This window comes from Nicotiana tabacum, chromosome 22, assembly GCF_000715075.1.
Source record: "Nicotiana tabacum cultivar K326 chromosome 22, ASM71507v2, whole genome shotgun sequence".
Taxonomy (NCBI): domain Eukaryota; kingdom Viridiplantae; phylum Streptophyta; class Magnoliopsida; order Solanales; family Solanaceae; genus Nicotiana; species Nicotiana tabacum.
In genome coordinates, this window is record NC_134101.1 from 222,053,103 (window position 1) to 222,072,256 (window position 19,154).

The following is a 19,154-nucleotide window of genomic DNA, read 5'->3' on the forward strand; positions in this document are numbered from 1 at the left end:
AAGCTTCTTTTTGTTCAAAAATATTTTTTTTTGGGCCAAAAGCACTTTTGGCTAAAAATTGAGTTATTTGGCCAAGCTTTTGGAAGGAAAAAAAGTACTTTTGAGGAGAAGCAAAAATATTTTTGGAGAAGCAGAAAAAATTAGCTTATCTCCAAAAGCACTTTTTTGAGAAGCACTTTTGAGAAAAATACACTTAAAAGCAGTTTTTTAAAACTTGGTCAAACATTAATTACTGTTTAGGAATATTTTTCAAACTAATTAGCCAAACACAGACTCCTTCTCACCGACCAAAAGTTTATGAAAAATACACTTTAAAAAAAAAAGCAAAACTTATTTTTGCAGCTTGGCCAACCGCAACCAACCCCCTAACGGGAATATTTTGTCATTTTCTCCCGAGCTGGTTATACTTTCCGTTTTCCTTTCATCAAAGCAACAGAGAAAGAGTGTGAAAATGGCGTCGGCGCGGCAATGGATAGAAGGAGACGAAACGGCCAAGCAGTTCCTAACAAGGGTTCTCTCGGAGCGGCCATTCTTACCATTACCTCCACCTCTTCATCGCATCCCTCTCCGCGCCGGCAACGTAGTCGAAATCGTCGGCCCTTCTCCTTCTTCCAAAACTCGCATTCTTATTCAGGCAAGTCACAGAATATAAACTCTAATTCTCCTTTTCATCTGCGATATTTTACATACATATTCCAGAATTTAAAGTAAGTAGTTTCGAGTGTGTACGTATTGTTATTAAATATAAATTTATATTCTACTTCTTTGGCTCCTACATTTTATTGTCTACTAAATCAATTAACTAGGTTTCAATCCGGAACTAGTTGGGTCCTAATTTTGTAAGCTCCTAGAGTTTTTAGGTAGGAGGATAAGTAATGTATAGGAGCTTACTAAGCTTTTGTACTGATTTACATCCCCTGGATGCCTATTGAATGAAATTCAGCCTTATCTGATCAAAGAAATAAAAACTTGTTGCGTCCTACTTGTAAATTTTTTGTGACTGCTCTGTTCTATTTCATTCTGCATTTGGACCATATTTCAGATGAAACAAAAAATAAAAGATTATTTGAAGTTAAAATTGAGAAAATGTTTGTGGAAGTCTTCCCATCTGCTAAGCTTTGGTGGGCAAAATTACTTGTGCTGGTTGGATTAGCAACTTTTGATTGGGGGCAGGTGGAGCTTTGGAATACCGGGTTCATATGATCCCAATACTTCTATGAGTAGTAATTCTCTAAAGTTGCAATGAGTAGTAGATATGAACCTATAACCTTTAAAATATAATGAGTTCAACGCTAAGAACCTTAAAGATTGAATCCGTAAAGCTTAAATATTGGATCCGTCTCTGCCTGTACTGGTTGGTGTGAGGTAGCAGGTAATTGGTGAAATAGTTGAGATACGCGAAAGCTGGACTAGACACCCGCCTTATCACAAAAAGAAAATAGGAAGTGTTTGGACATGAACTTAACTTGAAAAATAAAAGGTTTGTGAAGTTGAAGATTTGAAGACTGCGGTTGGTCAATATAGGTTGTCAAATTTGGTGGTGGTAAAGTTTCCAAAGTTGTTAGTCCTTGATATTTTCTCTCTCTATTTTCTTGAGCTCTCAGGCACACTCCCCGAGGAGTCTGAGAACAAGGAATCTTGAGGATCCATAAACACCATGAGCATGCTTATTCAATTCTGACCAACCCTCTGAAAACAGCTCCGACAAACAGTCTCTCACGCGCCGCCACGCGCGGCACTTTCCGGCGAGCCAAACACCACGCGCCGGCGCGTGAGCTCAATCCCGGCCACTTTTCAAAATTTTTGTTTTGGACAGCTTGCTCGCTGGGAAATTCCGAGCACATCCATACAACCTTTTCTGAATTCCGACAACTTTTATTTTTTCCGGTGGCGGGGAATCTCTCTCTGTCCAGAATTCTGGTTTTTCTGTTCTTTTTTTCAAGCTTTATAGCTCACGGTGATAACTTCCAAACAACACCTAAAATTCCATAACCTGAGCAGCTGATTAGTACAATATGGGAGACAACAGGATATACTTCAACGCAGGATTCAAATCTTTTGACATCACCAGATAGAACTCCAACAAAGATACTTGGTTTGAATGGGTGGAGAGAAGGCGCAACATGATGAGAAGATCATCCATGGGTAGAAAGGCAATGGAATGGATATGCTTTGCACTTAAAGAAGCGTCGACAGATCAAAACAATCGAGTGAAGAGATGGAAGTACAAGGAGCAAATGACAGAACATTTCTGTACTAGGAAATTTAACGCCCATGGAAGATATATGAGTATTCTGTCACTGAAGAGAGAAGGGAGGTCAGTGATTATAATCCCAGAGTTAACTTTGAATTCTGGCTGGAAAGACATAGCAGCTAAGTTAGAGAGATTCATATCCACCAAGTTGAATCCCATAGTACCACCCAGAAATACTGTGGAAAATTTCCCTTATGCCCAAGCAGTTAAGGAGAGTAAATGACAATCCAATACTCTTCGAGAGGCAAGGGTCAGCACGAACAATGGCGATATCACTGTTTTGGAACCTACTGGAGGAGAGGACACAAGCCTACTAAAAAGATGCATTATCGGGTCTTTAGGGAAAGAAATCAATGAGAGACCCACTTTAGCAGATATAAGGCGATGGGCTAGTGCTTCATGGGACAAAGCATACGGAGTAAACATATATGAAATGACAGGAAACATGTTTCTTTTGAATTTCCAAACAGATTCATGGCAGAGCAGATTGTGCAAGGAGAATGGAGATGGAAAAAATTCAAGCTTCATCTGGATTGGTGGAATCATACAGCCGGTTGCATTCCAAACTCACAAATTGAGGAAACATGCTGGATTAGAGCCATGGGGATTCCTTTACATCTATGGTCACAAAAGATCTTCAAAGAAATAGGAGATCTCTGTGGGGGTTGGTTAGCTACAGAAGAAGAAACTGATCTCAAAAACCATCTTAAGTGGGCGAGAATCAAAATTGTTGGTGATGGCAGAAAGACTCCCAATGAGGTGGGGATTGAAAAAGACGGTACCAAATTCTTCATCCCAATCTGGGCTGAAAGAAAGACACGGTATGAGCTAAACACTGGTAAAGGAAAAGCAAGTGGACAATTTACACAAGGTTCAACTTCGATGAATCAAAGCAGTAAAGTGTCAAAAGTCAAGCTGAAATCCTATGGCCCCGATATGGCTGCACAAGTCATTTTTAATGACCTCTCGTGTGAGATCTCTGATGATACTGGGCTGAAGCCTTATATCGAGGAAATGGGAGGACCTTCTCAATCGGGGGCAAAAGAGTCACCTCCAGGGGATCAAACCCTTAATGTGAATCGTGAAAGTATGCAAAAGGAAACAATTACCAGTTGCAGTCAGCCAGAAGGTGGAGTAGATTTAGCAAGATTGGAACAGAAGGAAGGGGAGCAAAGCATAAACTCAAAGATGGGGAATGATCACGTGGGAAGTACTTTGGAACATCTAAAGCAATTTAGCCCTATTCAAGAGTGGGAAATTGAGGAGGTGAATCCTTTAGCAGTTCAGCAACACAATCCATTATTGGATAAAGACATGGATGCAACAATATGGGTCCATCAAAATATGATCAAATTGGGGAAAATGTTTGGAGTAGATTTCCAAGGACATGAAGAAGAAGCACTGGAATTGTTAATGCAAATTGACAGCTGCAGACAGGTTAGAAGGGTGGAGACAGAGTTGGAGGTGAAGAAACAAAGATTCAAAGGATCACTGGAATTAAAAGGTTTGACTTCTTTCGATGTCAAATTCAAGAGTGACGGGAAAAGGAGTAGGGGAAGAGATCTATCAATTATTTCTATATGAGGATCAAAGTAATTTCCTGGAATGTAAGGGGTCTAAATGATAAGAAGAAAATGGAGATAATAAAAAGTCAAGTGTAGAATTGGAGGGCAGACATTATTTGCATGCAAGAAACAAAAGTCGAGGGGGATATCGAGGAAATAGTCAGGCAAATATGGGGTGGTAGATGGGTTAGGTATGCAAGTTTAGAAGCTAGCGGCACGAGAGGGGGGATTTTGTTGTTATGGGATTGCAGAGTATGGAAAGGGGAGGTGTTACAAACTGGTGCATACACTTTGACGTGCAAGTTTGACGCTCTTCTACAGAATTTCAATGTCACATAACAGGAGTGTATGCTCCAAATTGTAGAATAGAAAGGAAAAAAGTATGGAGTGAAATTGGTGCAGTGAGGGGATTGATGGAAGGTCCTTGGGCGGTTTGTGGCGATTTTAACGTTATAAGGTACCCTTCTGAAAAACGGGAATGCTCAAGGAGGTCCAGAGCGACGGTGGAGTTTTCGGATTTTATAGAAGATATGAAGCTGATAGATCTTCGACTTGAAAGAGGAAACTATACTTGGTTCAAAGGGGACAATCATACAGCGGCTTCAAGAATTGATAGATTTCTCATTTCAGAAGAATGGAATGTAAGGCTCAGAAACATCAAGCAAACTATCCAACAAAGGCTGATTTCGGACCATTCACCTGTGGCTCTAGACTGTGGTGCGTGAGAACAAGCTAAATCATACTTTAAGTTTGAAAATTGGTGGCTGAATGTGGAAGGTTTTGAGGACAGAATTAGAGAGTGGTGGGGATCTTTTGAATTCTCAGGAAGACCTGATTACATTTTAGCTTGCAAGTTAAAAGCTCTCAAGGGTAAGCTAAAAGGATGGAGCAGAAGTTACGAAGGCAATTTGGGACTGCAGAAATCAAAATTGCTAAGTCAACTAGCAGATTTTGAGACAACGCAACAACTAAGAGCGTTGACAGAGGAGGAATCAGTCAGGAAAGCAGCCACTCTAATGGAGATTGAGGTGCAACTCAAGAATGAAGAATTTGCATGGAGACAAAAATCAAGAGCTTTGTGGCTCAAAGAAGGGGATAGGAATACAAAATTTTTCCATCGGACTGCAAATGCACGCAAGAGAAACAACAACATTGACCAAATAATGATTCGACATGAAGTAATCGAGGATCCAGAAAGAATAGAGAACGAGATTATTGAATTCTACAAGGAGCTATACACAGAACCTGAACAGTGGAGACCAACAGTCAATTTCGAAAATAGTCCAAGCATTTCTGAATCGGAAAGGGAGTCTTTACAGAGTAACTTTGAGGAACAAGAAGTGCTGAGCAGTCTGAAGATGTGTGCAAGTGACAAGGCTCCAGGTCCAGATGGATACACAATGGGTTTTTTCAGAAAGTGTTGGGACATTTTGAAGGAAGATATCATGGCGGCTTTTAACAACTTCCATTCACAGGAGATGTTTGAGAAAAGCTTCAATGCAACATATATAGCATTGATTCCAAAGAAGACAGGTGCGAAAGAATTGAGAGATTTCAGACCGATCAGTCTGATAGGGAGCTTCTACAAACTGCTCTCAAAAGTCTTAACTGAAAGACTTAAGAGGGTGGTTGGGAAACTTGTTGATGCTCAACAAATGACATTCATCAAAGGAAGACAAATAATTGATGCAGTGATGATTGCCAATGAAGCTGTGGATTCAAGAATAAAAAAGAAAGAATCTGGAATCTTATGCAAATTGGATATCGAGAAGGCCTATGATCATGTGAACTGGAGCTTCCTACTAAGAATGTTAGAACAAATGGGTTTTGGGCAAAAATGGATTAGATGGATGAAATTTTGCATATCTACTGTGAAATTCTCCATTCTTATAAATGGAAGTCCTAAAGGTTATTTTCACTCACACAGAGGTCTCAGACAAGGTGATCCTTTATCTCCCTTTCTATTCATCATAGCCATGGAAGGATTGAACAACATGATCAAAACGGCTAAAGTCAGTGGATGGGTTAAAGGCTTTGAGGTAAACATGAGTGGGGCTAACAATCTAGAGATCACACATCTCCAATATGCTGATGATACTCTAGTCTTCTGTGATGCTGAAAAAGACCAACTTAGATTCTTAAGGATCATTTTGGTTTTATTTGAAGGAGTATCAGGATTACACATTAACTGGAGAAAGAGCAATATTTTTCCCATTAATGAAGTTAACAACATGGGGCAACTGACTCAGATATTGGGAGGAGAAGTTGGGTCCCTACCAACTGTTTACCTTGGGATGCCTCTTGGTGCAAGATCCAAATCAAAAGAAATCTGGAATTCAGTCATAGAAAAGTGTGAGAAGAAGTTGTCAAGATGGAAATCGCAGTACCTATCATTGGGGGTAGGCTAGTTCTAATCAACTCAGTATTAGACTCTCTACCTACTTACATGATGTCTTTGTTCCCAATTCCAGCAGGCATTTTATAGAGATTGGACAAACTCCGAAGAACATTCCTCTGGCAAGGCAATAAGGAGAAAAAGGTCTTCCATTTAGTCAATTGGAAGACACTAACAATGGATAAAAAACAAGGTGGATTAGGGATAAGGAATTTGAAGAACCAAAGCAAGGCTCTTAGAATTAAATGGTTATGGAAGTACTCTAAAGAACCCCAATCTTTATGGGTCAAAGTGATCAAAGCAAAGTATGGTGAAGAAAACAACTGGGTGTCAAAAAAAGTCAGTACATCATATGGAGTAGGTGTGTGGAAATCCATCAGAGAACTTTGGCCAATAATGAAGAATCACTCCTCCATAAGAGTGAACAACGGAAGGAACACATCATTTTGGAATGATAACTGGTTAGGAATGGGAAGCTTAAAGGAAAGATACCCAGATATGTTTGGTTTAGCACAAAACCAGCATAAGACAGTCGCTGATATGAGGAGTTGTCAAGGATGGGAAATAGCTCTAAGAAGACAGCTGAATGACTGGGAGATAACAAGATTAACTGACCTCTACAAAGAGTTGGAAGCATTTACAGGACTACAGGAAGGTTTGGATTCAATATGGTGGAAGAGGCACAACAAAGGGATTTACCGAGTGAAGGATGCATATCAGATTTTGAATCATGATAATCAACAGGTAGACACATGGCCTTGGAAACATATATGGAAAACAAAGATTCCATACAAGGTAGCCTGCTTCACTTGGCTACTAGCAAAGGAGGCGGTTTTAACCCAGGATAATCTCATAAAAAGGGGAATTTCTCTGTGTTCAAGATGTTTTCTGTGTGGGAAAAATGCAGAAACTGTCAACCATTTGTTTCTACACTGCAAGATTACAGACCAACTATGGAAAATCTTTATTAGTCTTAGGGGTATTTCATGGTCAATGCCATACAGGATTAAAGATGTCATTTATAGCTGGGAAGAAGCTGGAGCTGAAGCAACTAGCAGAGATAGATGGAGGACTGTTCCGGCATGTATTTGGTGGACAGTCTGGAGGGAAAGGAATACTAGATGTTTTGAAGACAGAAGCAATTCACTGCAGAAGATCAAACTCAATTGTATTCTTCTATTTTGTTTTTGGTGCAAACAGATGTACACAGAAGATACATTGACAATCATAGACATACTAGGATCCTGCTAGGTCTCAAATTAGAATATCTATAAATTCTCTCTATGTAAATTTGGTTTTCAGTGCAACCTATGTACTGATTTTTATAATATATACAATAGTTACCAATTCAAAAAAAAAAAAAAAAAAATCTAGTCCAAAAGGATCGGCCCCAGACGGATTTCTCGGTCATCAAAAAAAAAAGTTGAAGATTTGTTGGTGGAAGTTGAAAAGCTTCACTTGAAATGCACATTATTACCGACCTTTCAGTGGTTCACTTGAAGATCCCCAAATGACATGACCAAACTAGTATTTGCAAATATTGGAATAGGGCGGGCCCATTATCCACCGAGTTTCAAAGACTGCGGTTGGTCCAAAAGGATCGGCCCCTAGACGGATTTCTCAGTCATCAAAAAAAAAGTTGAAGATTTGTTGGTGGAAGTTGAAAAGCTTCACTTGAAATGCACATTATTACCGACCTTTCAGTGGTTCACTTGAAGTTCCCCAAATGACATGACCAAACTAGTATTTGCAAATATTGGAATAATTCTTCATGGCCAGGGAAACAATTTATGTTGGAAATAAGGAGGTCTCTAAAACTCTCACATATCCCTATACAACGTCCCTAACTTGCTTAAAAGGATTTCTAACAAATATCAAACCTAATGTAAGTATGAAAAAAAAGCATCAATACCATAGTCTTTGGATTATATGACTTTTCAATTTATAAGCTTAATGTTTTTTTTTTTGGTTCAATGCTAGGCTGCTATTAATTGTATTTTGCCTAAGGCATGGAAGGGCATCAACTATGGAGGTTTGGAGCGATTAGTAATGTTTATTGACCTGGATTGTCGTTTTGATGTGTTAAGCCTTTCACAATCACTGAAGCAGCGGATCATTAAAGAAAATGGTAGATGCTTACTCTTGAGCTTATTTATTTTGTATTTTGGAATTCCCTCGTTTAGACTTGGGGGGGCTTTAATTTTATAGTTTAGTCAATTGCTGGAGGTGTATGGTTACTTTTTTTGCTAATAGTTTCAAAACATTTTTTTGTTTTTCTTTTGCGATTAATCAAAGTAATTATTGATAGCACAACAAGTTGGCATTGAATTTAAAGAATTATATAGTATAAACACACATTAAGCCTCCCAAAATGTAGCCAATCATCTATACGTACAAAGTAGACCAACGCCTCAACTCTTGTAACAATGAGCCCTCTTTATAAATTAAAAGAAAGAGCATGTAGCAATGAACTCATGGCCACTTCAAAGTAAAGAGCATGTATCTGAGTGTCGATAATAACTTTTACAAAATCCATCAACAATATCCATTTTTGCCGTCCGTGATGTTATGATCTTGACAAGCTGGCTGAAAAGTAAATGGATATTGTTTATTTTGGTGTTAGAATGGCGGAATTCATCGTAATGTAATTGAAGAAGCATAACCCAATTCGGAAAATGCAGTATAGTTTCATGAACTAAGCTGCCACTCTTCTGTTTGCTTTTGGAACATCTTCTAATTGCCTGCAGATTCCAATCTTGAGGAACTTGTGTTGATCATAATTTCAAATGTTCGAGGTGAAGGGCTAGCTATTTACCTCTAAGCTCTACAGGATAACATTTCTTGAAAAAAAAAAGTTTAAAACTTTCAGTAACTGCACAGAAGATTCGAAAGCAAGATAAAATATATGTAGCACAGAATTAGTAGTGACCCTTTGGTGAAATCCAATAAAAAAACAGAATTTCAAGTGGAGTTTTATAATGATGAGTTGTTAGTGTATGTGCAAGAAAGAAGGGAAGGACTCTAAGCATTTGCCCCTCATTTTTTTATGTTGTGGAGCTATGTAGCTTGGTGTATTCCATGTTTAATATATCACGGTTACTCCCTTAAGAGTTGCTGATGCCCTGGAGACGAGCAGGATAGGGAAGGAAAACAAGGAAGTTTGGAATTTGCACTGTTAAGCATTCATTGGATGATATGTAAAGAATGAAACAGGAGGACGTTTGAAGGAGTTGACAGACCCATATGGAAGATCGACAGCTCTGATTTCTGGTTATACTTTTGGTGTAAATAAAAGATTCTTGTATGTGTAGATAGTTGATAGAATTTTTAGAGTTTAACATTGAACACTTGTATCCATATAATCTGGCATCACCTTGATGCATATTGGTGACATTTCCTTGACTTATCAACGGGAAAAAAAAACAAAAATGAAGCATTTAGGTATCACTGAAAAATTGATAAGCGCTGAGAGCTATCATATGCTCCCTTAATAGTAGGAGTTGGTGTTTTTCTAGTAACCAGTATCCATCTTCAGAATTTTCATAAGAGAAACTAGAAAGTAGAGATAGTGTTGTCCAAGGGTGAAAACCATAAAGGTTCCAAATTCTGATAGATCAGTGCAAAGTGCAATTCAAGTGACTATCTCAAGGCTTAGCGAGGAAAGGTGCAAAATGAGGCAGAATAGGGACTTACCTCCTGCAAAAAATGCTTCCTGACAGTGGGGTAGGGGGATAATGTTCTAAGCACTTCTGCGAAGAGGCTACTTCTATGCCTCAAACCCTTGTCCTACAGGTTCCACAGGAGTAAATTTGCTGATGTGCCAAGGCTCGCCTTTGCACAAATGAACATACACACAGACACATATAATGATAAGGGTAGAAAGCTGGTAATTTTCTTTAGAATGACAAAAAAGTACTAGTTTTAATTATTTTTTTCCTTACCCGAAAGCTAGTAATTAATATGTTTAAGGCCTCATACATTTGATGCAACTAGTCTTTGGTTTATTTTGTCTAATCAGGCAATGATGTAGGCCACAAGCTAAATAAAGTGGACGATTCTCCTATTGGATCAAAGGATGTGCACGCAGAATATGACGAAGAATTGTTCGCGGTCAGCATGAGAAGGTTCTTGTACATACGCTGTTATGATAGTTTCGAATTTCTTGCCACTCTTAAGGTGAGTTAGAATGATCTCTAAGGTTTTAATTTCCGTATTTTATTTTTTTATCTACTTCAGGGAAAATATCCGTGTTTTATCTATTTACCTATCTTTTTTTATCTTTTAATAAGTCATCTTTCCTATTCTCTCTTGATCGGAAGGAAGTTCTCTCAATAGACCTACAATTTCTTTGAATCTATGAATACCTAGAGAACATTAGAGCATAATGGGAAAAAATCTATCTAGGTGATGTCATTAGTTATGATTAAGTTTTAATCATGTTACTAAGTCTACTTAGGTCCAATAATTGCAAGGAGGTCTTGTTAGAAATTTATATGCCCGTAGAAAATATAGGGAACTTCTAGTAATTGAGAAACTAAGTTCTTATGCTATTTGACTGTGACGGGTTTATAGTGCAATAGGGAAAATGAGGAGTCATATAATCGAACTTAACTTGCTTTGGGATTGAGGCATAATTATTGTTGTTGGTCGCACAATGCAACTTGGCTGGGCATATATCGAGTATAACCGATAGTCCGAACCGATAAAAGCTTATTGGGGTATCGATATCGGGTAATCGGATTAATGGTTTTGTAACGGTTTTATATTTTTTCACTATTGGGTTATCGGTTCGGGCCACGGGTTTCCAAATTTCTTAACGGGTTAACCGATAACCCAATAAGATTTAATAAAATTAGGATTTTACCCAATTTCTAGGGCTTTATTCTCTCTTTTTCTCCTAATTTTCTCAATCGCATTCAAGATTGAAGTTTCAATGTTCACTCTTCAGACTCTGATTCAATTTTTGAACAGTTCTTCTTCAAATTTCAATGTACAACCACATTCTTAGAATCTTAGCTTAAATTTGTATTCCAAAATTACTTCTTTGTTAAGAACAAATTTCGTTCCTTTCTTTTGAGTTTTACAGTAGAGTTCGATAATAAAAATATAGGATTTTTGATTGTTTTCGATTCTTTATTTTATGCTCATGTTTTAGTATTATGTTTGTACTTTTTTATTTTAAGGTGAAATTGGTACTACTTTGTATTGTTATTAATGTATTAGGATTGTTGAAGAATTAACACTATTTTAGTTGTGTTTGGACAACTTTTGAATTACTGGCACTCTTATTGCTCTTGCTACCATTGGACTCTGGAAAATAATTGATCTCTTGATTATAGTTTGGTAGGAACCCAAAAAATTGTAATTTATGTTCCCGTTAACTAATATTTCCAGTGAAATGGAGATGGAATACTTGTGGAGTTGTAGTATCAATTTTTGAGATTGCACAGGTCATGAATTTGTCACAATGAAACATTCTTCAAATATTAGTTGTGGCTAGAGCGCAGAATTGGGTAGTATATTATATATGTGAATTCGTCTCTTTTTTGCTTAACTCGAGTGATTGTCTTCTCTTTTTTGCTTAACTCTAGATTGAGTTATCTTATCGGGTAAACCGATAACCGAACCGATAATGATCGATAACCGATTAACCGATAACCGATAACTAATATCTTATCGGTTTGGTTATCGGTTTATCATATTTGTAAACCGATAACCGATATGCTAAACCGATAATATTTATAACCGAACCGAACCGACCGATGCCCATCTATTGCAACATTGTATCAGAACATTCGTCCTTGTTTTGTTTCTCAATACATTTTTTCACATTTCAGATGTCCAGTCTTTGGTATGCAAAGAGGTGTTAGTGTTTCCAAATTGGTTAAGAATATGAAATGTAGTCTTTTTACGTGGTTTTGGCAACCCTCTTGCATTATGTTCAAGGTCCATTTAAAAAAAAACATTTTATAAGAATTAGACAAAGGTCAGCAGTGGTCCTGATTTCGAAGTCTCACCATCGTCCATTGTAGAAACGGATGTCGACGTGCTTGACTCATGAAAAAAGAATCAGGCCCACATGTGAGGAGGCGTATTGAAGGTATAAGTGAAGTAAATAAAAGTGTGTCCTCTCTAACAAATTATCTTTTAGACGAGCCGGTCACATGATTCAACACTTTCTCTGTGAATACATGTTAATTTTTATTATTATTTATCATTTTGTGGATTTCTAAAAGCTTTCTTTTTGATTGGCTAAGTACGTGAGGTACTTTCTTTAACTTCGAATATAAAAATTTCAATTCATATACAAGCATGTCACCTATTCTTTCAATCTCGTTTTGCTGCAGACGATGCATTTCCAACTTCAAAAGGAAAAAGAGGCGCATGGTACTGGTGTTTATTTGCTTATGATTGACAGGTTTCTTCTTATGATCTCTTCTCTGTGATGTTAAGTATGGTGTTTTAGTTTCATAGAAATACTAGAGAGACACACTTGATGTTTTATTGGTTGATTACTATGAATAGGATTTTCACTTGCAGTGGGGGTCTTAGATTGACCTCTGAAGCAAGTGGATCCCATCGACATCAAAAGCATTTACATGATGTATGAACATATCCATGAATTGATGAAGATGTGTTTAATCCCCATGATAAATGAAGAATGCATAGACAGTTATAGATAAGAAGGAAAGGTAGCTTAACAATGGTAACATCCAGAATTGGCCTAAGAAGGGTCAGGTTTATCCTCGTTTATGCATGAAGCATTTCAGATCAACTTACAGAATAAAATTTTTCTTAGGATAAGTATATGGATACATAAATCAAACATCTCCTGATAGTGCATAGTTTTTGACCTTTAAATCAAACATCTCCTGATAGCGCATAGTTTTCGACCTTTAATAGCCAGTGCATAAATCCTAACTTATTTGGTTTTAGGCATTTTGTCAATTTCTTCATGTGGCCATGTTAAAACAACCAATCCTATGGTATGCTGATAGAAACCACCAGTAAGATTGTCTTCTCTAAAATGACATTTTGTTCATTTTTTATCGGGGGAATGCCCAAGGACACCATCAATTTATCAAAAGGTGCCTTGTTATCGGAAAAGTTTGTGTTAATTTTTTTCATTAGTGCCTTGTCCATTTCTTTGGCAGTGCCCTAGGGGGCCTGGGGGTGAGAAATATATTCTTGTCCTGTTTTCGCTTGGACTAGATTTTTTCTTGTCTAGATTTGACATCTATGTTACAAGGACTGCACTTGCAATGAATTATCCATTTAGCTGTTCTATATTAACCCACCAGATCTGTGTTCAGACATTAGGATTGTATCAATTCAGTGGTTATTGGTTAGGTCATCAGATCTGTGTTCAGACATTCTGTCTGTGTTCCTATTGCTTTTGTCTTCTTTAGGTCTTTTCCTTTTTTTTCTAACACTCCTTAGTGGTTTAACTAAATTCTGTACCTTACTAAGATATGTTGCTTCTCTTGTATGACCAGTATTGGAGCTTTTTATTGGATGGATCGTGCTTCACCTTCTATACCACCAGGGAGGATTAACAGGTTAGAGTCCACTGTAATTACTTACATTTAAAGAGAAACAACAAATGAAAGAAGCAGTCTGAAATGAACTCCAATTCCCCGAAAAGAGTGAGTAATGGAGAAGCCTGAAATTTTGTTTATGTCACCAAGTACTCCCCTTAAGCACCTTACTATGTAGCATTTTTCGTGGTTTTATGTAAGGCTGCAGTTTCTGTTACCTATTTATTACTTCCTCTGTTCCAGTTTATGTGAACCTATTTCCTTTTTGGTCTGTTCCAAAAAGAATGACCCCTTTCTAAATTTGGTAATAATTTAGCTTAAACTTACAATTCTACCGTTAATGAGATGTTTTTATAACCACACAAATACTCTGGGCCCCTTTGTGACTTGTTTAGAACCACAAATTCCAAAAGTCTTCATTTTTTCTTAAACTCCGTGCCCAGTCAAACAGATTCACATGAATTGGAATGGAGGGAGTAGTTAGAAAGTGACCATCAGCATTTAAACATAGAGGATAAGAAGTGCAAATGTGCAATTATCTTGCTGGCAAAATTTGTATTCTACTCTCCTTAGATCTTTCTTTTACTTGCATGAGCGTCAAACCAATTTCGAGTTTATTACACACTGTGTCTGCTTGTGTTTATTAGCCTGTTTTACTATTTCATTCTCTTGGATTCATCTTAACAAATGAACCTATTCTTGATCATGCCAAAATGCTGGTTGTGTTGTACTAAATTCACATATACGATAATAGCTCTTGCAAACCTGCCTCAGCTCTTGGAGAGTGCTTAAAAGATTTAAAATATAGACTTTTCAGTTTGAGAATGGTGCTTCTTAAGAGCACTTTTACTGCATGCATTTTAGATGTAATTCCATTCCTATAATGAAGGTTACAATTAATTGTCTTTTCTTTTGTTTTTGCATAAACTCTTATTATGTTTAATAAGCCACAGTTTAATTTTCATTTCTTTTTCTTCTTTTCTCATGGAGATAGGGAGCCTCGCATGTCGTTAATTCAAGTACATACTTCTAGCACTATATATTAATGATTACGAGTTCCCTTCTCCTTGTTTATATCTGTTCATGTTTCCCACCCAGCATTCTCTACATCAACACTTACTTTGGTTCTTAGGAGGGAAAAGGAACGGTAAGGAGATAGGAACGAGGAATGTGTCTCTTTCATTTATTTTCCTATCATATAAACTAATGTGAAGTAAGGACAGAGAAACTCATTGGTGTACTTCTCATGCATACACATATGCAGTATGTTCCTTTTCTTCCTGAACAAGTTGCACCTTTCTTTTTTCGCTTCGTATTCTTAAATTATAATTTATGATTGTTTTAGCATTAGATATTTGTCTTAGTACCAGGAAAAGCCTCTCTCTGCAAAGTGTGTCAGAGAGTGTTGTTCAGGAGATCCAGAAGATTCTTTTGGTGCATCCGATGCTTGTTCTAACTACAAAAGCAGCAAGTTTGCAGGATAAATATACAACACGCGAAATTAGGTTGGTTTCATTACATTTCTTTTGGCTAAAGCGAAATAAAATAAATCTTGTATTGCATTTTAATTAGGGGTATCAAATGGGCGGGTTGGGCCGATTTTGGGCGGGTCAAAATAGGTTGAGTTGACCCGCCAAAAGTTACTTGGGTTAACATGGGTTGGGTCAAGAGGGGTTAAAATTTGCGTCATAACCTTGGATAGTTTGTGTTCTGATTGACTGATTTTTCAACTAAACAAGTAACATCATATGTATTGAGACTTTAGATGATTGACCACAGACCATCAATAGTGGTTTACGACCTTGGAAGTACCCAGTTTAGGACCAGTTTGTGTCTGGTTTGAATTTGATCAAGTGAAGTGTAATTTTATTGGCAATGAGAAAACTCCTGCATACCATGGTTGTTGAACTGTTCAGTTGCTCCAGATTTAATTGAAAACTGATGGCAATTGTTTTCACAAGTTAATTTCTTGATGATTTAAAACTGCTGAACTATACGTTTAAGTTTTCTTTCTAACATTTATCATTCTCTAATTTGCAACAACTCAAACAGGAATACAGGACAGTTGTCTGTTGAGAGTACCTTGGACTCGAAAAACATCAGAAGTAGTGCTAATGTCCAACTGTATCGGGAGTATATGCCTTCTGTGTGGCAGGTATTAAGACGTGTCTCAAGTATCTAAAGATATCTGTGTTTACGTGATGTGAACAAAATGTTGTGTAAAGCCAGTGTGTTATTATTTGTTGGTTCTGTTTGGTGTTAAGAGCGAAAATATCCATTGTTGCATGTAATACTATAACCTAAGCAAGGGGGTTCAAATACCCTTGCTGAATAAATTTTTGTGCAGTCACTTCACTTTGTAGTAGAGGAGTCTTTTGCATCTGCCTTTGCCATATCAGAGAAGGAAATTCTAGGGGATGGTCTGTAGATATTTTTTCATACCTTAAAAATCATTTGTTGTGCATCTTGTTAAAGTTAATGGTATACTATATTAACTATTTCGTTAAGAATCATAGTGACTTGTTAATGAAGGTGAACTGTCAAAAGTTTAGGATGCTTCCAGTCTATAGGAGCATCATAAACTTCCAAAGATCATTACAATCTTTCGCATTGAGCATCTGATGTTTCTGTAACTCTTTTAAGTGATTTTCCTTTAAATTGGTGTTCCTTTTCTTTTTTCCAGTTCTATTTGTGTGGATCCCCTGCGCTTTTCATAAACAACTGTGAAAGTTGAATACCATGGTTGAACAAACCAGAATACAGCTTTTAATTCAGTAGCAAAATTATCAGTACCTCCCATCTTAGAGAATAAATTTTTTCCATTGAATGGCTCTCAACCAATGACTCTATAGCTTCCTGCAAAAACCTTATAATTACTTAAGAATCCTTTATAACGGAGTGTCTTGTTTTAATAATAGTTTACGCTGAATTAACTTTTTATTTGAAGTTGACAAGATTTTGCCAGGGAAAATAATGAACAAAATGTACCGATTATATATTTCCCCAGATTTTGTGTGCATATAGATGATGCAGGCAGCTTTACACCCCTGTAGAGCACAGTTTAAGATGGAGCAACATCGAACTACCACAATAACTTGGCATCCAAAACCCTGAAATCTAGGAACAATATTTATTTCTGTCCTTCCAAACAGACAGGTCTTTCACCCTTATCAAAAAAAAAAAAAAAAAAAAAAAAAAAAAACAGACAGGTCTTTCACAACGTCAAATCTTTTACCAACCTATCATAAATCCCGCATATGAATTATGCAAATCAAAAAGTGTACATAGTTCTATATCTGTATCTACATGCTACTGAGATGAAAATAAACGACTCAGATACAAAGCCAATATTAGATGATTGAAGGCGTGAAGCCATCATGTTATATTGAATATTTGGACTTTAAGGATCTTATTAACCTTAATAATCTTTTCTGATTGTTGCAGTCCTTTGTTTCTCATAGAATGCTTGTGCGCCCTTCAGGTATGGCTCAAAGTCATTTAGGCCAGTCATATTCTCTTGCTCTTTCCATGAATAAAAAGCTGGCTTTCTCATTATTCTTCAGATGATAGTAGTAAATATCAAAAGCAGCCCATCTATTCGTCGGAATGGCTGTTACCATCCCTGAAGATATCAGACAAATTCACATTCAATGATGTATGTGCAATCTAAGATTTGAGTGTTTAATACGATGTTCTCTCTGTAATTGAGAATTCATTCTCCAGTGTCACTAATGTTGTCTCGCCTCGAAATGTAGGATGGTGCATACATCATATCATGAAGGCATCATTTTGGACTGATTTTTGACGTACTGATTCTTGATTGCTCCCTCAACCTGAGGTCAAGCATTTAAACCAAGATGAATTTCCAAATGTCACTTGTTCATCTGGCATTAGTATCAACTGTAAGTTAAATTTGGTTCATTCATCTCTGCACTCCTCTCTGTCCCTCCCTCCCTCCCTCCTCCCTCTCTTAATACTTGGTTTAGGTGTGGACATAGTCGATCCCTTGGCTCTTCGTGGCATACTTTAATCGTTGCTGCTATACCCTGGAAAAGAGTTGGTGTGCAGTAAAAATAAACCATGCATCTTTGATTTTATTGCTTTTTAAATAAAGTTCTGGATTATCAAAAGTAGATTTTGAGGTGCTTGTAAGACAGAAGGTGACAGTGCTGAAAAAGAGGGTGTGAGCAAGGTAAAAACACTTGATGCCTGAGGAGAAATGTTCCAACAGCCCAAAGTACTTGATTCTCATTAGTTTACAGTTTTAGTTATTTGACCACTATTTTTTGTTCATCAGGTCTCATTAGTTCCTCGAACCATATTGGTTGATTGCTTGGAGCCTTAACCCTCTGGCAAAAATTGTTTAATAACTATGGATGACCCTAAGCTAGCTAAAGGTTGAAGTGACATGCAACATGGAGGTTTTCTGCCTACAAAGATTTTGGATAGACAAAATTCCAGGCAAAAGATATTGTGAGTTCCTCAATATGGTATGCATCTCTCATGATTAGATTTTGACATGTTCATTATTGTGTATCGTGTTGAGTGATGTAAAAGGTGATTTATAGGACTCAATGTCTTGCAGGTTCTGGCGACGGAGAGACATGATGTTCATCTTCTTTACACCAGCCAATGTAAATGACAACCAAAGCAAGAAAGAAAAGGAGAACAGATGTAAAAAGTTTTCCAGTATTTGTGGATTTTTCACATATTCTCTGAGCTCAACATAAATCTACCAGAGAGTAGGACAAATTGGAGGTGAACAGTGAAGCAGATAAAACTTATAAGTGCAAGCAGCATAATTGCTAATTTCAGTAGCAGATGAGCTGAAGTTGCAAAAAAAAAAAAAAAAAAAGTAAGGCTGCATTTTTTTTCTTCAGTTGGCAATCTTTTGTATTGCTGCTGTCATAATTGCTGGGATGATAACTAGGAATAAGAAGAAAACCTCATTTGGACCTCGTTTGGAGTTCGTAGAATATATATTTTGTGTTTAGATAAATTAATGACGACTTTTGCGCAAGAGCTGTTGGAAACCTTGTTCTGGAGTTATTTTTTTCTTTAGTTTGGAAGGTCTTAGAATGTATGTTATGTTGATAAATTATTTTAATGACTTTGCACAAGAGCTGTTGAGCATTGTTCATTGTTACAGTCGTAGGGGGATTCGTTTAGGATTTAAACTTAATGGATTTAACTTTTAGGGTTCTTAGCACTCAAGTCATTGTCCTTTCGAATTTATGGAGTCAGAATTTAGTAGTATTTGTTGAGATTGTAGTGGGCTTTCACACACACACACACCTGCACACATTTTATGTATATTTTATTAGAAATAATGGTGTCAGTCACGTCCAGAAAATCAAACAAACTGTTTCTATAAAGGCCCTTGGAATGTACATGACTTAACT

General features: G+C 37.1%; 1 protein-coding gene across 5 annotated transcripts; it reads left to right on the plus strand.

Moving 5' to 3' along the window:
* The first annotated feature begins 346 nt into the window (after positions 1 to 346).
* Positions 347 to 18,872, plus strand: LOC107831709 (DNA repair protein XRCC2 homolog). 5 transcript variants are annotated; one of them, XM_016659500.2, is made up of 12 exons: positions 347 to 634; positions 8,195 to 8,342; positions 10,233 to 10,390; positions 12,562 to 12,632; positions 13,711 to 13,773; positions 15,117 to 15,257; positions 15,805 to 15,907; positions 17,197 to 17,233; positions 17,316 to 17,407; positions 17,508 to 17,654; positions 18,050 to 18,242; positions 18,338 to 18,872. In XM_016659500.2, exons 1-10 carry the CDS (start codon positions 452 to 454, stop codon positions 17,529 to 17,531), a joined length of 1,020 nt encoding a protein of 339 aa, XP_016514986.2. In that variant the 5' UTR covers positions 347 to 451; the 3' UTR covers positions 17,532 to 17,654; positions 18,050 to 18,242; positions 18,338 to 18,872. The 5 variants fall into 5 exon arrangements, with proteins under 5 accessions (XP_016514986.2, XP_016515002.2, XP_075100376.1 ...); XM_016659516.2 differs by having other exon boundaries at positions 15,123 to 15,257; XM_016659524.2 differs by having other exon boundaries at positions 359 to 634; positions 10,245 to 10,390.
* The last annotated feature ends 282 nt before the right edge of the window (positions 18,873 to 19,154 follow it).